This window comes from Solea solea, chromosome 5 (assembly GCF_958295425.1).
Source record: "Solea solea chromosome 5, fSolSol10.1, whole genome shotgun sequence".
NCBI lineage: Eukaryota > Metazoa > Chordata > Actinopteri > Pleuronectiformes > Soleidae > Solea > Solea solea.
Window position 1 is genome coordinate 14,678,216 of NC_081138.1, and position 22,165 is coordinate 14,700,380.

General features: G+C 40.5%; 1 protein-coding gene across 1 annotated transcript in view; it reads left to right on the top strand.

The window, feature by feature from the left end:
- The window catches only part of LOC131459096 (transmembrane protein 266-like), a 35,909-nt gene extending 17,219 nt beyond the window's left edge, over positions 1 to 18,690 (top strand). Inside the window, exons 4-11 of the mRNA XM_058628523.1 lie at positions 6,500 to 6,654; positions 8,262 to 8,335; positions 9,604 to 9,660; positions 10,004 to 10,142; positions 12,346 to 12,461; positions 13,812 to 14,007; positions 16,863 to 16,925; positions 17,078 to 18,690. Of these exons, the coding sequence (XP_058484506.1) occupies positions 6,500 to 6,654; positions 8,262 to 8,335; positions 9,604 to 9,660; positions 10,004 to 10,142; positions 12,346 to 12,461; positions 13,812 to 14,007; positions 16,863 to 16,925; positions 17,078 to 17,721 (1,444 nt within the window). The 3' untranslated portion in view covers positions 17,722 to 18,690. The remainder of the gene's footprint in view (positions 1 to 6,499; positions 6,655 to 8,261; positions 8,336 to 9,603; positions 9,661 to 10,003; positions 10,143 to 12,345; positions 12,462 to 13,811; positions 14,008 to 16,862; positions 16,926 to 17,077) is intronic.
- Positions 18,691 to 22,165: the final 3,475 nt, after the last annotated feature.

The following is a 22,165-nucleotide window of genomic DNA, read 5'->3' on the forward strand; positions in this document are numbered from 1 at the left end:
GTAAATTAGCAGTTTCTGAAATACTGAGGCCAAAGCCAGCCTGTCTGGCACCAGCAACCAAGTCACCTTCAAAGTCACTTAAATCACCTTTCTTCCTAATTCTGGATGCTCGGTTTGAAATACAGCAGGTCGTCTTGACAATGTCGACAAGTCTAAAAGCATTGAGTCGCAGCTGTTTGATTGACTCATCACATATTTGTGTTCACAAGCAGTTAAACGGGAATTTTTATTAAATTTTAAAATGCACCAAACATGTAAGCAACATAAACTATGTAGACAAGCTTACTGTAAACCTGCAGCTGTACAATTCACTCTGTTTACAGGAAATCAAGTACGAGGTGGTGCAGGTGCCCCTGCATGTGCACACCTGAGCATTTGATGATGTCACCTCCATCCTACGGTTTGTGGTTGACAGACGAGGAAATGGAAGCATATGTTGTTGATGGTGCTGTTCCAAATGTGCAAGGAGTCCAGGGTTAGGTACCAACACCAGATGGTTCTTCCAAATCTGTAGTGGGCAAGAGGAAACAACAGGAGCTCATGCCCTGAGCCACCAACAGGCTTTAGGCCAAGGGTCCAAATTTACCATTTTGAAAGAAGTACTGCTCCATTTGCAAATTTTAGAAAGTGGTCAGTGGAGGGAAATAAGCATGGCCCCTTTACACAATCACAACAGGTTCCTTCCACAATTATTTGGTGGAAATGATACTTAAATGTTTTACTTTTGTTCCTTTTTTTTGTTAACCATAAAACCACAGGTACCATATATAGATACATATAGATATAGATACACGGAGGAGGCTGTCTCAGACATAAACTGGACAAATGGACTCAGACAGACTACGTAAATCTGCATTTCATGCTTTTATTTAGTGATTTCAAAACCACATATTCTGTTCTATTCTATTCTTTGTTCAGTTTTTACACACATGTTATTGGTATCCACGCATACAGTATTGCAGTATCAGTAAGGTGTTACTCCTGTCCGTGTCATCACTCTCATCATCCAAGAGAGGGAGAGAATAAACAATAGAAGAGAGTGGTTAATATTCACTGACAGGAAATGTGAGGGATTGCTTTCCTGGCCAAAGTGGAAAGGGAATCAAATTCCAGAAGATAAAAAAAATAATAATCACAGAGTGACGACCTTGGTGCATACATATGTTGATCTCGCTCAAATAACCTTTGCATTCAAATAGGAGTTTTCCCAGCACAACTGCATACTAACACCTCCCTCTCAACATATACATTAACACACTTTTCACACTATGTGAGCTTGTTAAAAAGGTTGTGTCCAAAAAACATACCTCTTTCTTGATGTAGATGTGATAAATCAACATGACACAATGACATATTCTGCTAATAATAATTGATCTATTGGACACTTGAGAAACTTCCAAACCTGAAGTATGAAAGTGTAAATGATCAATAGTTACATTGTGTAATTAACACGCTGTAATTAATATCGGCCAAATAACCACTTCTATTATGCAATCATATCAATATATAAGGCTGTGGAGAGGTGATTTATGGCTCCTCTCATCCTCAATGGCATGGCTCGAAATAAGAAGCAGTTATGTAACTGCTGCACATAAACAAATGAAGTATTTGAATTAATGATGTGGTTGCCTAACAATACTGTGAATGTGAGAAAATACTATGCTAATAATCCTTTTTGTTAAAGAAAAGATTTTTTTAAAGAAAGGGGCAGCCGGCCATGCTGGAGTTGCTTGTTAAATGTGTTTTCTATGGGATGTGATAGGAATCCAGTTTATCATAATTTGACAGAAAAAAACAACGTGTACTGTACATTGATCATTAAAAAATTACTGATTTTAAAATATTTTTTGAAAAATGTGTCAACATCTAAATTTGTGAAAAGCATCTTTGTTCAAATTGGTGGTGGTACACCAACATGGCAGAGCAAGACTCACAGTATAATATAACATAAAAGAAAAGAAAATAGACCCCCTCCAAAAAAACAACAACAAATCAACAAAAAGAAAAGGAAACTCATTGGTAGAAAATAAGACTTCTATTCATGTCTACTGGATGAGCATGAATAAATGTTTGTGCAAAATCCCCTCCTCCACTTTATCTGATGAGACCATGGAGTGCTGCGAGCCTGACAGTCCCAGTGTGTGGTGGCTCTCTCTCTCTCTCTCTCTCTCTCTCAACATGGTGGTATCGATTACTTTCCCTGATTAAATCTCACTCCTCTGTTTCCCTGTCCACCTCCACTCAGTCTCACCAGCAGTGGAAGACACTGACAGCTGTATCAACCTGCTCAATACACACTGGCAGCAGAGATAATAGGTGGACAGAGAAAGTGACAAAACAGGAGAGATGAACACAGAAATGTGTGAGGGACGTGCAGAGCTTTTTGTAGGGTCTCTGGGGGCCCGAGGTAAAGAGTCACCTATATACTGTCCTTTAGATACGTCATCAAGCACAGACTTTTGACACACGGTTTGCCCACCCCGTTGCTATGGCTCTTCGGATGTGGGAACTCACTCCTGGGTTGTGGAAAAATGTCACTGAGAAATTCCACGGTGCCAAGTTTGAAAACAAAAGACGACCTTGTCCATGAGTGACTCATGCCTGTTGGTTCTTTTAGGCTGTCAGGACCAACTGGGTTAAGGAAACAACATTTGCTCTTGCTTTAATAAGACTCATTAATATACTGCGTGTGTCACTGGCAGTGTTGGACTGCGTCCCTTCTGGTCTGGGCTAGTTTTTATCATGACATGAGCCGAGTCTCCATGGTGCCTGCTGTGATGATTCTGACTCATTTCAATATCAGATGATAGACACTGCCTTACTACAACTCCATGTTTTTCTTCAAACAAAAGTATGTGCAGGAGACGGACACAGATCTTTCTGTATGTGTTTGTATTTTTCTTTTCAATGCAGTTACTTAATGTTTAAGCTCCATTGACAAGTGGAGACACAACATTTAAAGGAATATTATTGTTCAATTTTTTTGGAATAGCATGAAGCTTGGAGATGGGAAACACTATGAACTTGTCTCTGTCCAATGGTGAGAAGAAAAGTTTGGAATGGTGTTTTAATGACCTGTGCTTGCTGGTTTCTAAAAGAGTGTGTGGATCACTACAGTATAATTTACTGAAGTTAATGTCTTTCTACTCTTCAGACAATATAACTAACTAACTTTATAGGGAACCTTTAGAGCACATGTTTAGTGACCCTTTAGATTGTGAGTAGTATTTTGCCTTTTTACCACTTGTTTTATAGCACTGCCCCCATGTTTATGTCCTGGTAATTGTTTGCTTCCTTGCAACAGACAAATAAGGCATGAAATCATCTAATGTAAAATGGATTTCAGTGGAGTACTCCACGCTACTCGGGGTGGATGCATGCGATAAAGCGTCCTATAACCATGGAGGCTAATTGTTCAATGTTCTGATGACTCAAAGAGTTTAGACATTTCTTCCATGCATTAGAACTGACTCGATTTAAAAACGTTCATTATGTTCAAACATAATGAACGTTTGAGGAGTTCGACTATAGTGCAAATTCCCTTAAACCTAATGGAAAATGTGGGAGGAGAGGGTGAATGAGAATCTCTCCTCACCTTCATCACTAAGTGGCAGCAAGGCTGTAACTTCCAGCTGTGCCGGTGAAACAGATCAGAAGCAGTCAGTGAATATTTGAATTACACTCTGAAGGAAAGTCATTCACTCATTCTGTGTTTAAAAGGAGAAACAATACGTTTCTTGCCCTATATCGTCCCAGCCTTACTTTTTATTAGAACAATACATTTAAGACCCGGGTTCTAGCCCCGGTTGGAACAAGAGCCTTTCTGCATGGAGTTTGCATGTTCTCCCCGTGTGTGCGTGGGTTCTCTCCAGGTTCTCCGGCTTCCTCCCACAGTCCAAAAACATGCAATATGGGGATTAGGTAAATTGGACACTCTTAATTGACCATAGGAGTGAGTGTGAGAGTGAATGGTTGTTTGTCTCTATCTGTGTGTGTGGCCCTGCGATGGACTGGCGAACTGTCCAGGGTGTACCCCGCCTATCGCCTGATGTAGCTGAGATTGGCACAGCACCCCCCCCCGAACCTCTGGTGGAGGATAAAGCGGTAGATGATGACTGACTGACCTCATCAGTGATCATTTGTGGCACATGAAGGCATTGAGAGAAATCAAGGATGTAATGAAACAGCCTTTTAGGTAAATATATTGTGGGGTGTGATTGGCATGCACATTACTGCTACGGATCTATGTTCAGATGAATTTCTCTAAAAATACGACTTTCTATGAAATGCACATCTGTTGTGACAACATGTAAGAACATCGTATCATGTTGCCATGATTGAAAACAATGTGTAATGATTTCCGACATTTGGGGTAACACACCCATATACATCTTGTAGACAAAGGGCCTATCTGTCCTGGCATGAAGGGAAGAACACAGTATGACAACAATATGTGGCATCCACTGTCTCGCCAAGACCCCGGTGGAGCCGATTCTGCACCATCTGGAGCGCGCACACTTGTTCCACCCCACGCAAAGCCAAGAAGATGATTGCTATCAGCATGATTACACCTCTATTAGATTAGCCTTGCATTATTTACTGGAATGTAGCTCTGCTGCATGCCAGTCTTATACAAATAATTCCATCTGAGAAACCGACAGGAGGCTGGAGTGATCAACTTAACATCCGCCGACAATGTTTACTTTTTTTTATGACATAAATGTGTTACAGGAAAATTAGAAACTTAATCTTAATCAAACATATTTCCTTTCTAACGTTGTGCAGTTTGTTCTTCAGAGATGTAATGTGTCCACGTTGTGGTTAGCTCATCATTCTTTACAATCCAGGCCTGAAATTATGTTTAATTTGAAGAACTAGTCCATAAAATCAGTAATGTTTTTTCAGGTTTGAATCACTGTTGTTCAGGTTATATGACCTGTTCTCCTTGATAAAGTAGCCGAACAGTCCCACAGTCACTTCCATTGATTGAGAAAACACAATGTGCCATAAATAAGGGTAAAACAAATAAAATCACTTACAGTATACGCTATGAAAGAGACCCAGTGAAGTTATTTGCATGGGATTGAATCTTATATAGTTTCTTCATCAAATTAATGAATTGATATCATCCCGTTCAAAAGCACCTCTCAGATCATTTCATGCACTCGAGTTTAATTTATGCCAAAGTTAATGTGGTTCAATTGGCTATAACTACATTTTAAAACAGGGAAAACATTCTCATACTTCTGTGATGAGAGCAATATAATCAGTTTTGCAACCACAGTGAAAATGGTGCCATTTTGCCACAGTTGCAGCCCAAGTTAGTGCCACGCCAAGGAATGGAGACATGATCAGAGGAGGGAGATGCTCTGCCAAAGTCTGTCTCCTTGTGCCAGTGCATAGGGAGAAGGGAAAGGTAGTGGGCAGATCCAAATTTCCACTCCAGCTGGAGAGCTGGTGAGAGACACCGTTTCTCTTAGCTCCCACTGTCAGCCCATGTTGTAGCTGCTCTGTCAGACTTGCCCACTATTTCAAAATAGCATTGAGCCATCTTGCCAAACCCTTAAATGGTCTAATTTCTGTTGTCATTTACACTGTCTGGCAAAAGAAAGACTTATTTATCATGAAACATTCACCTCCAGATTGACTGTAGGTATATATATGAGTGTGAGAGTGAATGGTTGTTTGTCTGTGTGTGTTTGTCCTGTTATGGACCGCTGACCTGTCCAGGGTGTACCGCGTCTTTTGCCTTATGTCACCTGATTGGTTCCATCTCCCATGTAACCGTCATGTGGAGGATAAAGTAGTAGAATGAATGAATGAAGTATCTGATCTTGAGTTTTTCACAGATGTGATTAAAAAAAAAGAAAAAAAAAAAAAGCATTTTCCATATGTTTTAACACACAGTTCTCAGTTTGATATAATTAGGTCTTTTATTCATATGTCACATGCACAGTGGTGTCTCACACCACTGATTTATCTGAACACAAAAGCAGCTTCCTCTACAGTGGTTCCCTTCATTGCCACAGTAAAAAGGAGTCCATCACTATTCTGGTCACACCTACAGCCAGTGGTCAAGACACTAGTTCACAGAGCTCCAGTGTCTCTTTCTCTGTCAATACTCCTCTGACCACACTCACGCTTTTTTTTCTGGCCATCACCAAGTCTCTGTCCCTGGATTTTTATCACCTTTCATAAGTGTAAACTACCACCCTCTATTGGCCATGACTCGCCAGAACAAACAAGAGGTGGAAAGAGTACTGAAATGTTCTACTACCACTATTTTAATATAACATTTTACTTATGTACAAGTAAAGGTGCAGGTCTAAACATGTACTCAAGTAAAAAAGTAAAAAGTAATTACTCTCCACCTCTGGAAACAATGATTCCGTCATATCCACGTTCCAGTTCTGTTCCTCTTAGCTTCTTAACTTTGATTTTATATGTATAAATGGTGTGAAGTGAAACATTGAATTATCATTGTGTTTGTTGTCCTCAGGTCTAACTGGCTGAAGCCGTGCTGTGGTCGCCGCGTGGCCCTGTGGCAGGTCTGTCTGCTCAGCGCTGGCTTCAACTGTGTCCTGGTGGCTTGCGTCATCCTGGTGGTGCTTTTCCTGTCTTTGGAGCTGCTCATAGACACCAAACTCCTACAATGTAAATTGTGTGCACGGCTGCTCGTGTTTTTCTCCTATTTTGACCTTTATTTGTATTGAGGAGTTGCTCGCTGAGCCTGCATATTCTACATCAGCAGAACAATGTTTGACGATCATAGAACATCTGGGAGGCCCTTCAACTTTTAACAGAATGTTTTGGGTTGCTAGTGCTAGTCCTGCATTTCCAATTACATATAAACAGCGTCAGAAAAAAGAATCACTGTGTAACTGTACAAATATTTACATTACCGTGCAAAAGCACCACCAGCTTTGTTGTTTTTTTTGACATTTAGATTGGAATGATGTGACTGAAAGTTGGTCTTATATATTAGCAAGATGTCAATGAGTTTAACTCATACATGTGTATGAAAAGCTCAAGCATCTCCTGAAGTAACCTGTGATAATAGACCTTTTAGTGGCTATACTATGGATAACACAATCATATCATAATGAGAACAGCTCAGCTGTTTTCTTTACTCTTCACAGTTTTCTTTGTTCCATCCTGAAAAGTAACAAACTATACTTTTCTAAGTCTTACTTAAAAACAACAACAACAACAACAACATTTAATACGGCCTCATGCCATCATCTTCAATGCATATTTTAATATAACTAGGGTTTAGAAATCTTTTTTTGCTTGTGACGTCTTAGAAAACAGACACTCAGCCACTACTTTTGACTTTTTCTTTATTTTATGTCCAAACTTTTGCAAAATATACAAACAAAAGTAACATGAATGAGCACAGTTTACTTGAAAGTAAATGTGCCTTTTCCTGTGCCATTATTGATATAATGAACCATTCGGAGGTTTGAAACTGTATCACAAATACACAAACATCTGTAAAATAAATGGACTAGCTTTAAATGGACCTGCTACAGTAGATCCGATGTGGTGATATCAAGTGTAAGACGTATCAATTGCTTTTGATTCTCTGTATTTTTAGGTGGTAGCACTTTACGCCACTGGCCTTGTGCTGCCACAGTCGCTCGTGTCACTGCTGTGTGCAGTCATGTCAGTCACAGAGGGGGCGGTGGAGCTGGATGGTAAATGTTTGTGATTGCCAGTGATGGAGAGAGGCGATAATGAACCGAGTCTCTTGTCTACAACAGCAGGCAAACATTCTCATCAATTACTGGCTAGTGTCCAGTCTGATGATACCTGAGTCTCACTGCAGGGACACTGGTGTGATCTAGTGTTTGTCCGCTGCCAGTCCTGCAAGACAAATAGAGGTGTAGGCAGAAATGTGGGAGGAAATGAGCAAGAAAGCGCACAGAGAGTTTAGTGGAAAAGTGGGTGGGTAAATGCAGGTTGGCATTGGAGATCGATGGATGAGCGCTGAGATATGGAACGACCTAAACATGCTGTTGGACACTTTGTCAAAGGGCTGTAAGAGCAGGGATAAAATAAATCCTGACAGGAAAATAGATTTCACATGACTTTCTGCTCCATCAGAAGAAAATAAAAATAATTTTTAACTCAACTTACAACCCGACTCAGGTGCTAAAACTTTTATTTAATTTTGAGTTTATTTTCTCACCTCTGTGAAATACTGATATTTTACTTAAACTGTGCAGCTTAAGATTTTGTCCTGTGTTTTCTCTCAACAGTTTCCAATGCTTTTCAATTTGCCAGCATTATCCACTGGATTAGCCTTATCATCCTGTCACTCTTCTTCTCAGAGGTAAGATGTGTGTATCTAACTGTGCTACCATCACCAATAAAACTCTATTTTATAGAGTTTATATTTAAATTCTGTTGTTCTTGTCTGGTGTTAAATGATCATCAGAGCACCCCAGGGACAAATTAAACTTTCTTTAAACTTAAAATTATGACCTCGTAGAGGCCCAAGGGAACTAGTATAGGTGGCTGTTATTTAATTTCCATTCTTGACCACTATCCTGCAATCTTTCATCTTGTCAGTATTCAGCTTTAGCTTTAGGGATGCTACCTTGAGGCTGACGGCTGAAAGTTTTAACCGCTGTTTTAATTAGTCTTAATCAAATTTGAGTCATTGTTAGATAAAATAGTGTCTTACCATCAGGCTGGAATTGTGAAAAACAAAAATGGACAGTGGAGAATTTGGCCTACAGGCCACTCCCGAGCAAACCAATTACCCCAATGGCCTTAGCCCCAATGCCCTAAAAACCAAACATTAATTACCAGGGAGCCAGCAGCAGCAATAATTACAGCTAAGCTTAATGAGCAGTGGGGATGGGGTTACAGTAATATGAGCCATCCAAACATTCCACCCACTGACACCACAGAACAAGAATCATGTGGGAATCGTGTTACATACTGTAGCTGTAGCTTATTACTAGGTGGTCCCTGTGCACCAATCAAGGAAGAGGATTCGTACATGTGGGCAGAGCCTCAGCAGTTCTCATTTAACACAGCACTGTTGTCCAACATGTGCTCCACATGATGGATTAGCGTCACCACTTGTGCATGACTCTCCATGCTAATTGGATCGTAAATCAATGGGCTTTTCCAACAAAGAAGCCCACTACCACGGGCATTCATAGAGAAGAGTGTAGGATCTTGACAGGTGATCACATTACAAGTGTTGTACCTTTTGTAGGTCCATTATCAATATCGGGTTACAGGTTTGCCACTGATAAAGTGTTATTAGGGATGATTGCTACAGAGCTAATTTAGCAATGAATACTTGAGCAGGTGAAACACAGCTCTCATGGCTTTTTCCAGATGTTTTGGTGCATCAAAGTCAAATAAATGTCATTGTATGGATTCGGTTTATTTTGAATTTATTTTGAATGTAAGTCTAAGACTTAAGTCTTAAGATTCAGGTATCATTTTCGTGAATTGTTACTATTTCTGCAGTATAAAGGAGATTCAAAGAAGAAAAATGGATTGTGCTCTTTTCAGGGTCACATATCATTGTGTCCCTACCTATTCTAACGTGTCCATTTATCTCTATGCCGTCCGTCTCAGACTGTCTTCAGAATTGTAGTGCTCGGGATCTGGGACTACATAGAAAACAAAGTTGAGGTGAGTATACTTGTCATCTGTGTTTTCTGTGTCTTATTTTATTAACATATAATATGCCTGTTTTTATTCTAATGTTATCCTCCCAGGACCCCTAAACCACCTTTAGATAGAGCCAATTTAGCTGTTTCTTCCCATTCCTGGTGCTTGTGCTAAACTAAGCGAAACCAACATGCTGTTGGTGGCAGATTCATTTTTACGGCCCACAATCACATAATTGAGGTCATGGCTGGAAGGTCGTTCACGGATTTGGCAGGGGCTTGTAACCAACAACATTTCTCCATATATGATATACTGTATGTGTGTATGTGCATGTGTGTACTGTATGCCTTGCTGCTCCCCTCAGGTGTTTGATGGTGCTGTCATTGTGCTGTCGCTGGCGCCCATGGTGGCCTCCACGGTGGCCAATGGGCCCAGCAGCCCCTGGGATGCCATTAGCCTCATCATCACTCTCCGCATCTGGAGGGTCAAGAGGATCATTGACGGTGAGTAGGGCCAAAACCTGTCCATCAAACAATTGTGTTGTTAGGTAATCTGTGTGTGAGAGACTGATACCAACAATATAAGAAGGAAATACCCCATCTTTCCTAAAAGATCACGCGGGAATCAGTTCTCGAAAGAGCTAAATGATCCCATTTTTTCAATGGTTATACATATTATTTACTATTCAGAGCAATATGGCTATTGATTTACTCTCACAGTAAATTGCTGCCACTCTGCTACTCTAACTTGTATTGATTGTAAGGGGCTGGTTAAGTAGATTCAGACAGGCTATAATGAATATAGTGGTCGCTCTCCTCTATGCTAATACAGACAGGTTCGATATGTGCGCGGAGGTCACCCTCGATACACGTCTCCGCCTGCATACGGGATCAGTGGCATTGAGACCACAAATGAGGTCAGTGTCATCTGTTCATGTCCAGTGACAGTGGATGAGTGAAGCACTGTATTCTTTACAGTTCCCTGCTTACTGTCTTTCTGGAGGACAGACAGAATTGAGTCCTGATTAAAACTATTTCCTGTGCTGGTTAATTTCAGGAGACTGGCTTTTATTCAACTATAAAGGACACATAATCAAAGCATGAATTACTACAGTGTTCATTGTTTCACTCCGCTCAGAGTTTCAGGGGAAATGTGCTTCTTAACATGCAGTTGCAGTGTTGGTTTCCAGGGAAAGGACTTACAGACTTATACAGCTCGACCTGTTGACTTTGATCATTGTGAGTGATTGAGTTTTGTTGTTAGGCAGGCGGCATCACACCTCAGAGAGGAAAACAAATCTCGCACAAACCAATAAATGTACAGCTGAGGGACGTGCTCAGTTATCACAGGAGAGAGATTGAGTCTCACGCATGATTAGCTTGATGTGTGAAGAGGAGATGTTTGTGTCGGGCGATGGGAGAGGAAACACCGAAGAGTGAACGGCATCAAAACTTGTCAGGACCAGAGAAACTGAGCTCAGTTTCTTAGCAAAGAGATACATGTCGTACGCCAGATTGGAGAAACCGGGCTCTCATAAAAGTATCAGAAAAAGGATCCAATAAAAAGAGATCCACTGTAATTTCAGTTTACATGTAAACAATCTACATTACTGTTGCCTACCAGCAAAAAATACCCAGGTTTGCAGCCCAGCAAACCCACAAGGGCCTTTTTGCATGGAGATTGCATGTTTCCCTGAGTGCACATGGCTTTACTCTCCAGTTTCCTCCCACAGTTCAAAAACATGCAGAGGTTAATTGGACACTCTAAATTACCCCTAGGTGTGAATGTGAGAGTGGATGGTTGTTTGTCTCTGTGTGTTGACCCTGTGATGGACTGGCGACCTGTCCTGTGTGTACCCCGTTTTTCGCCCAATGTCAGCTGGGCTTGGCTCCAGTACCCTTGACCCACATGTGGAGGGTAAAGCGGTAGACGATGGATGAACGATCTGTTGTGAATAATCACCACACACACACACACACACACCAGGGCACACCCCTGTGTCACAAAATGTGACAACAGGTAATGAAATGTACCCTCAGTACCCTGTTTGAGACACGCTCTCCTAATCTGCTCCAGAAAATGTGTCACGTGTAAATAATGTGCAGTGAACTTGAAAGAAGAGGAAATCATGTTGTCACCTGCAGTTTTGTCTCAAAAATAGAGACAGATTTGAAACTTGTCGAAGTGTATAGGCAACCCTAAATAAGCATCATGTCAGACTCCCTTGGATAGACTCCCCACAGTCTATTTTAAAAGTAACATAAAGACTGAGCTGATTTGCATTTAGATTCACAGTATGTCAGATACACCAAAAAGTGTATCTGAAGTTCAAGAAAGTGTTTACAGAGCGACATGTCTCGTTCTTTTTTTTTTATGTCATAAATTGTCTCCTTTAATACAATTTATTTTCCAAAGTGTCTAACTAATTGGCACTATACAGGTATTGTTCACAGGTCCCAGGTGAAATGTTGACTGTATAAACTGGAGATGCAAATATTGTGAATATTTTTTCATGAACCATTGTCTCTGTGAAACTTGCACCACTTTGTTATTTTAATTGAGTCCATGTGTAAGGTTTCAAGCTGAGGTTTGACAGGCATCTGGGCAGTAATTATCCTTTAACAGTGACGTTTGACTTGACCTCATTGTGTTTTACCATAGATATAATATCATAATATCTCTCTCTTTCTCTCTCTCCTGTGATAGCATACGTGCTACAAGTCAAAGTTGAGATGGAGCTGGATATTCAGCAGTGTGAGAAGACCAAGGCTGTGAGAGAGGAGCAGCTGGAGCGTCTCACTCAGATCTGCCAGGAACAGGCTGTGAGTACAAAACACCTTAGAGTTATAAAATTAGCTTGTGAGCTCACAGGAGGTGAAACCAAGTGGTTCTGTTAGTCGAAAAAAGGAAAAAAAAGAAAGTTTTCTCAAGAGCAACATCTACATATGCAGGACGAGTGTGCCTGCCAAAAACATCTAAGTGTAGACTATGGTTTGAAACGTGGAAGTCAATCATGGTTTTATTGATTTCCATTTTGCGCTAAAACACCGTCACTATTGGATTTTCTGAACTGTCCATAAATGACTATAACACCTACAGCCACAGATAAAACAAGGGTATCAGTGTACAATGGGCCACTTAAACAACTAAAAATAATACAACAGCTTAGTTATGGTCACACATAATTATTGTAGGTTTAAGTGTTTCTATACCACAGGTTTCTGACTTACTGCTTGAATTAAATTAACATATTATTTATAGTCATATCTGTCATCAAATCTAGTCTACATTTGTCACAGTGTATAGTTTATTACAGCAATGACTCTATTTGAAGCTGCCAGCTCATCTGCCACCAGGAGAGGGCAGCAATACCTCATGAACAGGTCAAACCTTTCCACTTGTTTCATTACACATTTCATTCTCAGCTCACACACACACACACACACACACTGATGGGGACGATCAGACTACAATCAGTATAAAAAAGTCTAGCACTAGAAACTAATAAACATATTCATAAAACACAGGTTCTCACAGTTTTAAAGTACACTAAGGTCATTCTTTGTCGTGCAGGGTCATACATTACAAATACATATTTCCGTCAGAACCAAAGTAACAAACTCCAAACTCTCTGCCTGTCAAAGTTTTCCTTTTGCTATATTTAACTGCAATTGTTTTCTCTCAGGGCGATGAAGCATATGGAGGGATATTGCTGTACATAAAAAAGCTGAAAAGAGCTGAAATACTGAAAATAACTTTCTTAATAACGAGCCATGATGTTTTGCAATATGACCCATGAACTACTAAGTCAAGGGACATGATATACAAATACAGACTGTTTATCATTCTTTGTGTCTATGGTGAGCATGAGTCACAGGCCCACAGTCTATTTGATGTCATTTTATCCATTCAGCATGTGTTCAGTTGCTATTCAATAACAAATACATTTGTATATTTGGATATTATGATTTTTAGAAAAGATGAATATACATTACTGCTTTGAAAAGTATGCAGAGCACATTTTCTTCTTTTTTTTATTTTCCCCCTATTCCTCAATCTTTCTCCTTATCATATTCTTCTTCCTCTCGTCTGTCATTTTTCAAACACCCTTTTACTTTCCCCGTTCATTCACACTCCTGACCGACACGCTCATGCAACTCAATCACGTGCAGTTTGAGATCAGGCAGCTGAGGGCTCATCTGGCGCAGCAGGACCTGGACATTGCAGCAGAGCGTGAAGCGGCCATGCAAATCCACCACGTCTGGGGAAAACAAGGCAGAAGTTTCAAGGTTGTAGAAGGCTTGACTCCTGGGGAGTCTGATGATGAAGGTGGCCAGAGAAACCCCAGGGAGCCCAGTACAACTGCAGGTACAGTACGGTTTCTAAAGCAGTATGTTTGTATTCTGGCATTCTTGGAGAGAAACAGGTAATATCACATAAGCTGATTGAAAAGGATGATTTTGTGAACTGAAAATAGATTAATTTAAGACAAAAAAAGCCGGTGTCATTATGACAGTCCTGGAGACAGGTGCAGCATAAAGTATGTACATAATCACGTGGAACAAAAAGTCTTGAACAGCGTAACATCAGGTGAACTGAATGCCACAGCAGTGTAGAGTTAATCTGAAGCAGTAGCCCTGGGGCATCTTCGAGGCCAGGCTCTTAGCGCCTCCATGCTCAGACACAACACCCATCTGACCGCAGGCGCAGTGGGATCAATATGAAGGGCACAAAAGCTTTTAGGATCTGGAGAATTCTGGAGAAAACAAGCATGTTCTCTGACACCATGTCAGTGTCTGTCACTCCCCAACTATCTTTCTTACCTCCCTCCTTGTGGCAAAACCAAACCAAACCAACGCAGGCCACCGGGGCTATTTCAGGTACAGAGTGCTCTGTGGATTGGGTCTTGTTAAGAAGGAGTGGGCTGCTGTCAACATCTGTTCCCCTTCACCTGCAAACCACAATAGGACACCAGGAGGCTCCATAGTGGCCGCGAAATTACCCTGAGGGCATAGTGGAAAATCTGGCTCTCAGAAACAAGTGGGGAATTTTACAGAAACATGGTCACTGGGATGAGCACTTAGACCATGCAGCTTAAGGCAAGTCAGGTCAACTCAAATCAAGCCAAGTGTGTGTGTGTACTGGCCAGTATTGCACACCAGATCTCAATGGACCTCGCTCTCACGCATGCAGCGAGCCACCTCACTGTGAATAACTCTTATCAAATGTAGGAGACTCACAGATGGTTTTAAACACCTCAAAGTACTAACGCATGTCCATTTAAATCACATCCAGTGACAATCAATGCAAATCAATGAGCCTGTGGAGTTTGCTCTCAGGTGCCAAGAGAGGACTGTCGTGACAAAGCACTTAGTCCTGCAAGAGTACCATAAAAGAGATTTACTGCAGCAACCAAAGATATAGGCATGTTTGGTGTGTAGCAAAGTTTGAACTTATCCATTTGTCTCTATAAAGCGACACAAAACGCTTAAAGGATATGAAGCATATTTAAAAAAAAAATGCTTCTAGGACTAAGCATCTGCAGACATCACATCAGTCTGTGAGGTTTCATTGATTGGAGTAATGGTTGGGTCGATGCTAACATCAGCACACAATGACAATATTGTAACCTTCTGATGTTAAGACAGTAAACCACCGCCATCTTACTTTACAAGGCAATAACTGAGATATTTAAGTCAGGACCAATATTATGGAAGAACTGACCAACAGATCAATACAGAGTAGGTATACGGTCAATATCCCAAACCATGAAGCTATTATCCAATCAAAGTCTAGGTATTTTTGCTCCAAATCTAATTTCTTTTGTTCATGTCATTCTTATATTTAGTATTAGCTGCAGTGGTTGGTAACCATCCTGGTTTCTACCCTCATACTTCTTCATCTGTGGTAAAGAATGAAACCACAGCAATTAAAATGCTGGCTAACATCTGAACTTAAAGGACCTCATCGTCTCTGATTTTCCACAGACAGATGACAGGCTGGTAACTTGACTTTCTCCGACAGAAAGCCTTTCTCAGCCTTTTTATGTATGCTGGGCGGCCCATTCTTTTTTCTTTCTTTCTTTCTTTCTTAAGACTCATGTGTTATTAATTGTGGAGTGATTGTCTTAGTCTTGTTTTAGTGAGTGCAATGCTTCCTCTCCTGGGGTGGCTCAGGGATTAATATTTTAGCCTGAAAAATAAATGAAATTACCCATCAGAGTCTGCAGCATGTCCCCGGGGACGGAGGCTAGCACTCAGGCTACTCTGGGTTCGCACTCAGCCAGCGGACAGTGAGCTCAAGGCCAATCAAGCGAACAGAAGAGCACGGCAGATCACAGCCAGTCACCACACACACACACACACACACACACACACAGAGGCCTGCAAGACCGGAGGGACCCGAGCCTGAACAAAGAGCTCCCGTTCTCTCTCTCATTCACCCCCATTTCCCTCATCCCTGTAACCAACCCCACCCTGCCACTGCCCAAGTCTATATCTGGTGCACTAAGGTGCAGCTAATGCAAGGCGAAGCTGTCAATATTATTGTATGTAAACATAAGAGATATTTCCCATTCGGAGCAGTTTGCGCTGTTAAGATTGAAATGGACCAAAGTACGTACAGAGAAAAAGGTGTGAAATCCAATTACAGTCATTTACACTTCATGCGACCCTGTATATGAACAGTCGCCGTTGCTATTAAATCATACCGTACCTGGTTCTTTCTTTAATCATAGAATTAAATTGTGTAGAAACAGGACAGAAAAGAGCAATTAACGCAACACAGTGTATGCAGTGTTGACGGGTTACTAATTCCTTACAATTATTGTGTGGATGTGTGTTTGTCTGTTTGTCATAAGGTGATGATTTAAAAGGAGAACTATGGTATCAGTATCAACCGCAGGTGTTTAAAATAACACTGATTGATTGATAGAGAGAGGGTCAATGACACACGGAGAGGATCATGGACATAGGGGCGTCGATAAGAAACATGCCTATCAATATGGAAGAAGAATGCAGAGTGATATGGTACAAGGGCAATTTGATAATACACGTGGAATTTTATTTTATTTTAAATTTTGTTAAGAGGGTGGTGGTTGTCAAAGTTAAAATGTGCAGCTATATAGAAAAGAGATACTTAGATAAACCAACATTTTGTCATAACTTTGTGAATTAATGATAAATGAGCGTCTCATCATTTGATTTATATTGAATTGAACTCAGATCCTGTTGGGCACGATGACATGAACAACTACATCAGCCAATACTACAGTGAAGCAAGCAGTGGTAAGAGACTATGAACACTAAGAGTTGGTAAATCATGTGCCAGACAAAAGTCTAATTTATTTAATTTTGCACAATAGATATAACAATATTTGTATATTGTCTAATTAAAGACAATATCTGACTTTTTCTAAATGTGTTCGCTGTCTTTCAAGATCCTGGGGGTCCTGGCTTAGGCACTCGGGTCATCACCATGGCAGCCATTGATGTTCACCTCCCCACCAGTGTGAATCCTATCCAGTCAAACCCAGTGCTCGCTGCTGTGGAGCGGGTGGGCAGTGCTGTAAGTGAATCCTCCAGCAGCATGCTACAGTCCAGTGGCAGCATGACGGCCCGGCCCCACAGCCTGAGTAGCCACACCCTGGCGTCATCTGTGACAGACTGCAGCAGCAGCAGCACAGCTCAGGACCTCAGTCTGAGTTACAGCTCTCATCGCTGCTGCCCTCCTCCATTCTCAGGCCAAGACCCCAGGGACCCCAGCGTGGTTGTTCAGGAACTGCTCTCCTCCCTCTCTGAGGACTCGTGTCTGGCCCAGAAGGGCCTGGCAGTCGACCCTGTCAACCTAAAGCTTCCCAGCCCCACAGGCTCAGAAAAGGCCAGCCCCGAGCTGGACAACAGAATAAACATCTTCAATCGCAGGAACCAAGAGGAGAGGCGTGGCCAAGGAAGAGGTTGTGTGCTGTTGCAGACCAAACCACTGATCCATCTGCAGAGCAGCAGCACGGAGCCGTCGCTGGAGGAGAAGTACCGGCTCCTGGGACCAGCTGACACACCTCTGGGACACATGTCTAATACATAAACTACACTTACACAGAAACAGGGAGCTTTTTTTTTTCTCTTTTAACTGCCACCACGTTTGGCAAACATCTGAACTCTTGTGGCAGGTTAAACCTTACTAGAGGGACCACATAGGGTATAAAATGTTTCTCTTGTTGTGTAAAGCCAATATTTGCCAATCCAGAGCATTCTTAAGCCTGTGCTTCGAGCTGACACTGATGCTCCTTAACTTGACATGTGCAGAACACTATAGATAGACCGATATGATGACCTCTGACCTCCCCAGTTCCCCCGTGATTTCAATTTAGAAATGCCCTGAAATAGCACAACAAAAACACACAATTACCTTCCTGTAACATGGGAGTCTAATGTGTTCTTGGACACATTTTCATCAGGAATTCTCTCTTTGAATAGGTCCTAAATGCACTGAACTGAACATTAATTAAAACCAGCACTGGGCCATTTTAGCCTACACGGAATAAAACCTACATGCTGAACAAACAAGACGCCACTCTCTGCAGTTACAAGCAGTGTTGTAATGGTATTTTTCTTGTTATTCTGTTTCTTTTCATTTGTATTATCAACTGTTAACACTAATCATAGAGTCTGTGTTCAAAGAGCCACAGGGTACATAAGACTGGCTTGACAGCGGTTTTCAAATCGCCCGTTTTCTTTCCTTTTTTTAACCTCTGGCTTTCTGTTGCCTATTTGTTTGGAACCATGAAAATTCAAAGTGTATTGTTTTTTGTTTTCTTTTTAATGGGTGAATTTGTATGATGAAAAGAAAAGTTAAATGTCTGGATTCTTCAAATAACACTAGACTGGAGTGCTTGTAGCATGAACCTTTAAAAGACGTGCCCTTCACGGCAAGCAAATTCTTTGCACTTTAATGTTTACAAACACTTTTGCAAACTTAATCTGGAGGAAGTCATTGCCAATCGCAGGTGTTGTCATTTGAATGAAATTAGCAAAAATAAAAGTTAGTATTTCTCTAACTCCTCCTCATTCACTGATGTTGGCTAACAAATGTCTTGTCTTACAGTGTTTGAGCAACATATCCCCATTTACATACAATTATGATAACATGTAAATTATTTAAGGTTATAAACATTAGAAGACCTGTCACAACAAATGCTAATTGGTGAAGTCATTATAAGTGTCATGTAAGGAATCAGCACCGTTAACTACTCACTCCCCCATTATTATTTTAAGAGAAGATAAACTGTCGTACCATTTTGATTCTCGTCAAATGTTTGCAATTATCCCGACAATATTTTAATTGTTAATAACTCTGACGGCAGCAATTTGTCCGTCAACACGAGTGTTACTTATAACTGTTAGTGAGAATAGTTTAATTTATGTGTAAATAACACAGCAGGGGGCTAATTACAGGGGCTATTTCACAAACTGCTACATAGAAAAATAGAATATAAGAATAACTGAGCACATCTCTGTTTTTTGACCTTGACACTTTAAGTGCTGATAACTAACTCTGAGGCTGATTATATTGGGTAAAGACCCATACTTGGGAACATTACGTCAAACTACAGCTTTGAATAACAGTAAGTGCAGCTCAAAAATGGCATTTCAATGCCCTCTGCCAAATCTGTCAGTGTCTCACTTCCAACTTATGATGATATTTCATTTCCCGGCAGACTTAGCAAGTTTATTTACAACAATATAAAGGACAGGACAAACCCTTTCTCTCATTTATAGGCTTGGGAGCCAGGGATGTGTCCATCTGAGACCTAATGAGGAGATGACGCTTGACGGGAAATTGAATATAGGAAACGGAGCATCACTCAAAAGGCGTCAGGATGTGGAATAAGAGAAAAGTTACAATTTCTCCATGCCTTCCTCGGCTTATATCACCCTAATACTGGCCGTTGCACTCATTTCATATTTGCATAAAATATGATCGTACTAACTACTCTGTGTAAGTGACATTAATACTTTATGCATCATAGGTGACTTTATCTCAGGTTAATGATGATGATGGTTACACACACACACACTTATATAAAAACTTGGGTAATCAACATTAAATTGAATGATCTTCAGTACACAAACATCAGATCGGCTCAAAATACCAGTTAGACTGAAGAGTATAGGTGGCTTTATGGCAAACAATCTCCCAGTTGATAACCACAAAATGTTCATTATAAATAAATTGATAATATGTTGTTCGTATTTAAATAGTTTAGTGCAAGAATAGTCTAAATGTTAAAATTCAGATTGTTCAAATATGAGTTAGATTAGCATTTAGCATTGGCAACTAGGATGAATGTAAAACTATGGCAAAAAACATCACTTGTTATTATAAGGCATAATGAAAAAGGAGTTTTCAAAGAGAAGCTTTTTTCAATCTTTACACTTAATTTCAGTGATGATATGATGGTAAGTAACTGACTCAAAATGCTAATAGTAAATAAATTGGTCATTTATTATTCATATTTAACTCAAATTGTACTGCAACAGATTATATAGAACTAAAACACACAATATAGACCCATACTATGTGGAGTCATTGTTTAAATCATCATTTTCTGCAGCCAACTGTGTTCATTTATAATGAACCAACATGTAAATTGATAACCTGGATCTACAATCTGCTGGCAATTACTTGACCCATCACATCAATCTAGTTTACAAAAGCTTCAATCCCCTCTTATGCCATGGAGCGAAGTAAATAAATAATGATCTGCTTGGCTCTCGTCACGCACAATGGAATCCTGTTGAATATGGGTGCCGAACCTTGGCTCAGCCTCTATCTGTCATGGCTGCCTTGGTATTAATATCTCAAGTGAAAGTGCAGTGCCTTCAATCCGAACCTTTTCCCGCTCAGCCTTGAAAAAGAAGGATAATTCATACTTTCCAAACGCCCACCTCTGTCCCGAGCGTCGCCAGTCAGTGATCAAGTTCAACAAATTCGCAACACCGAGGAAGTTCATTTTGCAAAAATCAAACACATCGTGTGAGGCGACTTTTCCCTCGCCTCTAAAAAATGAATGAAAAGTCCGCCTAAATGATTCATATGAACCCAATTTGCCAATACGTATCACGGTGTGAGTCAAGTGTTGAATTTTGACAGGCGAGGCCACTGAGCGGACCTTTAGGAGACATGCAAAGAGGTAAATTGCTTCTGAGACCTCTCCGGTGAAAGCAGGAGTGTAGTCACTGTCACACTCACAGGAAGCTAAGTTAAATAGCAGTGACCATTAGACGCTTAATAATTGAAATGTTTTAATAATGGCACAGAGGAAGTCACTTAAACTGCATTAACATTACATGATCATTCTTTTGGTTCTCATTAACAAAGAGAAAGTGATGACCGCCGACCTCCTTTCTTTCCTTTCTGCAACATGTACGCTAAATCACATGCTAAACTATGCTATTCGTTTATGTTTTCTATTTCACATCTTTTTTTTTATACTGTTCAACTTGTAGCTGAAGGGTTGGCGATTCGATTCTTCAGGAAGGTACCCAATCTCCATTGTTGACTGTAAATTAGACACTCTAAGTCCAAAGCCTGGATAAATGAGCTGGGTTGCGTCAGGAAAAATCTCTGCCAAATCAAATATGTGGATCATCTACTGTGGTGACCCGAAAAGAGAGGGAGAAGAAACAAATACTATAAACTATTCATTCATTAAAAAGCACAGACATTTTAAAGCAAGTCTCCTCCTCCTTGGCCACAAAAGCAACTTTATTCAGCTACTTGGAAAACAGACCTTTTATGTTTTAAATAAAGGTCCAGTAAGTAATATTTATGAGGGTTTATTGGCAGAAATAGTATATACTACACATCACCACCAGCCAAGCAAAAGCAAAAATCAAACAAAGAAGAACGTATCCTTTCTGGAATATGAGAGGGTTAGTGCAGTCATCCATTTTTTTTTTGCAATCTGCAGTCTCACCAATAGATGTCACTAATTCTGTAACAGTTACAATTCAGAGCCAAAGTGCAGGTAAAAATCGAAAATTTAATGAACTCACTGAACTTTTTAGGCCACTTTGGTACAATTGCTTAAAAAGTAAAAAAAACAAAAAACAAAAAAACCCTCACCTCTGCATAATGATAAATAAAGTTAAAATAAATAAATAAAAGAAGCACACACATTTCCATATACCCTATACTGTACATGTGAGATGGAGCAGAGGCTTCAAATGCCACTACCAGAATATCTACCATGATCTTATGAGTGAAATGAGATTCTGTTAAAGCAAATCATGCTTTCATTTGACTCATTCGTGCTATGAATGTGATTTCTTCTCAAGTGTATGGAGGAGATTCTGACTGCGTGCAGCTCTGAGGCACCAAACAGCTGGGCATAATGTTAAAAGAGGGTCAATCTCATTGAGAAGAAATAGATGCTGGGGGTACGACTGCATTACTGCTGCGGTCTGACAGATTCAGAACACATCTCACACTTGACTCTCGTTCAAGAGGCTCTGAAGCTGGAGAA